Source organism: Humulus lupulus, chromosome 8 (assembly GCF_963169125.1).
Source record: "Humulus lupulus chromosome 8, drHumLupu1.1, whole genome shotgun sequence".
NCBI lineage: Eukaryota > Viridiplantae > Streptophyta > Magnoliopsida > Rosales > Cannabaceae > Humulus > Humulus lupulus.
Window position 1 is genome coordinate 172143191 of NC_084800.1, and position 2540 is coordinate 172145730.

The 2540-nt window shown below is 32.3% G+C and overlaps 1 protein-coding gene across 2 annotated transcripts; it reads right to left on the reverse strand.

Annotated features, from left to right (window-relative positions):
- Positions 1-378: 378 nt before the first annotated feature.
- LOC133798666 (two-component response regulator ORR9-like) lies at positions 379-2097 on the reverse strand. Of its 2 annotated transcripts, XM_062237101.1 has the most exons (5): positions 1905-2097; positions 1709-1800; positions 1444-1592; positions 1270-1340; positions 379-1161 (listed from the first exon to the last, which is right to left on the reverse strand). In XM_062237101.1, the coding sequence occupies exons 2-5, from the start codon at positions 1794-1796 to the stop codon at positions 948-950; spliced, it is 522 nt and encodes a 173-aa protein (XP_062093085.1). In that variant the 5' UTR covers positions 1797-1800; positions 1905-2097; the 3' UTR covers positions 379-947. The 2 variants fall into 2 exon arrangements, with proteins under 2 accessions (XP_062093085.1, XP_062093084.1); XM_062237100.1 differs by having other exon boundaries at positions 1709-2093.
- Between the last annotated feature and the right edge of the window lie 443 nt (positions 2098-2540).

A 2540-nucleotide genomic window follows, 5' to 3' on the forward strand; every position in this document is an offset into this window, starting at 1 on the left:
ATGGTCTCACTTGGCATGAAGAGCAATGGAAAGATCGAATAATATTAAACCAATGAATAATTAGCAATTAATATTTTAATAATTCAATTTGGCAACATTTTAATAGTATTAATTACTTCCACAAGTAGATAAGAAAAAAAATCATGAAATTTTATCGAGCCTATTTTTTTCCATTTGCAATTTTCAAAAGCCGGAAAAAGGCACTAGCAAAAAGGAAAATGAAAAAGAAAATGATTTCGTTGAAACTCGGAATCATTGTGGTATTGCATTCCTTAGGCAAAAGGATCTAAACCCACTTTCCCCTTGTAACAAATAGCAATTGGCAAACCTAATCTTGTTTCAGAACCCAAGAATATGAAAAGTACTTGATACAAACAATAAACAGAAAATAAAAATAAAAAATTAATTGGAATAATATGACAATTAAATGATAAAAAACACACACATTAATATATGTGAGTGTAAGTCCAGAGGCATTGTTCTAATGAATTTATCTTGAAATAGGCCTTACACAACGCTGGCTAGAAATAAAGCTAGCTTGAAACAGGTCATGTCCTCGTATAATTTCTCCCTAGTAGATCTCGAAATAAGTTCAACAAATTATGTGTTGAACATTGAAACTCTTGAATTCTTTGGCTTTGGCCTTTACCGGCGGCAAATAATCATATTAGGCAGCAACGTGTCAATTTATCAAATTTTCTTGAAAACTCAATGATTTCAAGTACTAATTAATGCCACCTGCTACATCCCAGGCTCCACAGATTCAGCTCAAGCTTTTGTTGAACATATATAAGACTTTGTTAAGGTCGACAACGTCATCTTCTTTGTAGCAGCATAGCTCTTTTCGAGTGAAGGTGCTGCTTCTCCCGCTTGGAAAGAGCTTGGGGGTATATATAATAAATATATAACTATATCCCAATTGGAAAACACATAAGAGTGTCTCATTCTTAGATCACTTCCAAAACCTTGCATATTTTTGTTGCTTTACTGGGTGAAAGGTTTTTTCTCATGCTACTGATGGTTTTTCTTTTGAAGATTTTGGGCTCTTCTTCTTCATGATTCTTTGTACTGCAACCCTTTAACACATGAGGCTTAAGCTTATTCACATCTGACAACTGCACTGGCTTCAAAAAGAATTCTTCCGCCCCTTCCTCCAAGCATCTGATCAACAACGCCCATTCATCACTATCATATATCAGTAAAAGAAAATCATTTCAAAATTTTCAAGCTAGAAAATAGGCCATAATTAATCTGTTTGAGATTTGTTACCTGTTGATTCTTGATGGAACATTCTCTGAAGACATAATAACAACTGGTACATCTTTGAGATTTTTAGACTTCTGCAGATCATACATATCAATCAAGTCAGTTTCTGAAACTATTGATGAAAAATTCTAACACAAATTTGCTACAAAGAAAAAAAATTTAACACCAACTTTTCACCTTGATCTTTCTGAGGAGATCATAGCCAGTCATTCCAGGCATAGAGTAATCTGTAATGATCAAACTTGGAATAACAACTGAACTATCATCTTCACTGTCACATAAACCCAGAAACTCTAAGGCCTTATTTCCTGAATCAACTGCTGTAACTGTTTGAAATATAAAAAGATTATTAGAATTCATAATCCAATCCAAGCAAATTACGAAGATTCAATTTTCAAAAGTGTAATCCAAAAACTCATGATGATGTAACTTAATTTATTACCTTGATAGGAAGAAGTCTTGAGAAGGGTCTCAATTAACTTTCTGTCAATGATGCTGTCATCAACCGCAAGCACATGAAATTGAGCCATGATTCTATGAAGAAGAAGAAGAAATTGACAAGTTCGGTTATGGAGAGATGAAAACAACCGAATGGTTGTGAGACTTTTAAATGAAAAGAGATAAGTTGGGGAAGATACGATTTTTGACAATCGGGAAAGCAAGATCTGACAGATCTCAACAAAGAATCTACATGATCTTCTAGGTAGATTTTACGATTGCCTAACAAGCAATGAAGCTGCACCTCTTTTTCTTTACATTATATATTTGATTTATTCGCTACTTTTTTATTTAAATTTTTAGTTATTATGACTATTGACCTTTCTTAATATTTTTTTATTATATTATAAGATACGGTCTATATTTTCTTTGAAACTCAGCAAAAGTATACCACTAGAATTGTATTTGTGCAGTGGTTTCTAGTTATCTCCACCACGTGCAAGAGGCGTTTTCCACTTCCTCAGAATATCTCATATAATGTGATACTACTTTTTCCTTTTGTTTTTTCAAAAGCATTTTGCAAGGAAGCCACAAATGTTAACTTATTAAGGAAAAGTTTTTTAAAATTTAAAAGCTAAAGTACTTAGGCCTCTGCAGAAAATGTTCTGCAACTAAAGTGTATGGTAATTATGAACGGATTTAAAAATTTATGGAGAAGTTATAACTAAAATGTAAAGATGGTATAGCCGAGTTTTTAGCTTTTCTAAATGGAGTTCTTTGAAAAAACTTTGGACTAAATGCATTTTTTATCTAAATATATATACTTTTTTTTATTA

Excerpts from the sequence above, each read along its gene's own strand:
- LOC133798666 (XM_062237101.1), bottom strand. The coding sequence starts at position 1,796 with ATGGCTCAATTTCATGTGCTTGCGGTTGATGACAGCATCATTGACAGA. Across the intron at positions 1,593-1,708 it reads CAAGACTTCTTCCTATCAAG|TTACAGCAGTTGATTCAGGA; the intron begins GTAATAAATTAA and ends TATTTCAAACAG. Across the intron at positions 1,341-1,443 it reads ATCTCCTCAGAAAGATCAAG|AAGTCTAAAAATCTCAAAGA; the intron begins GTGAAAAGTTGG and ends TATGATCTGCAG.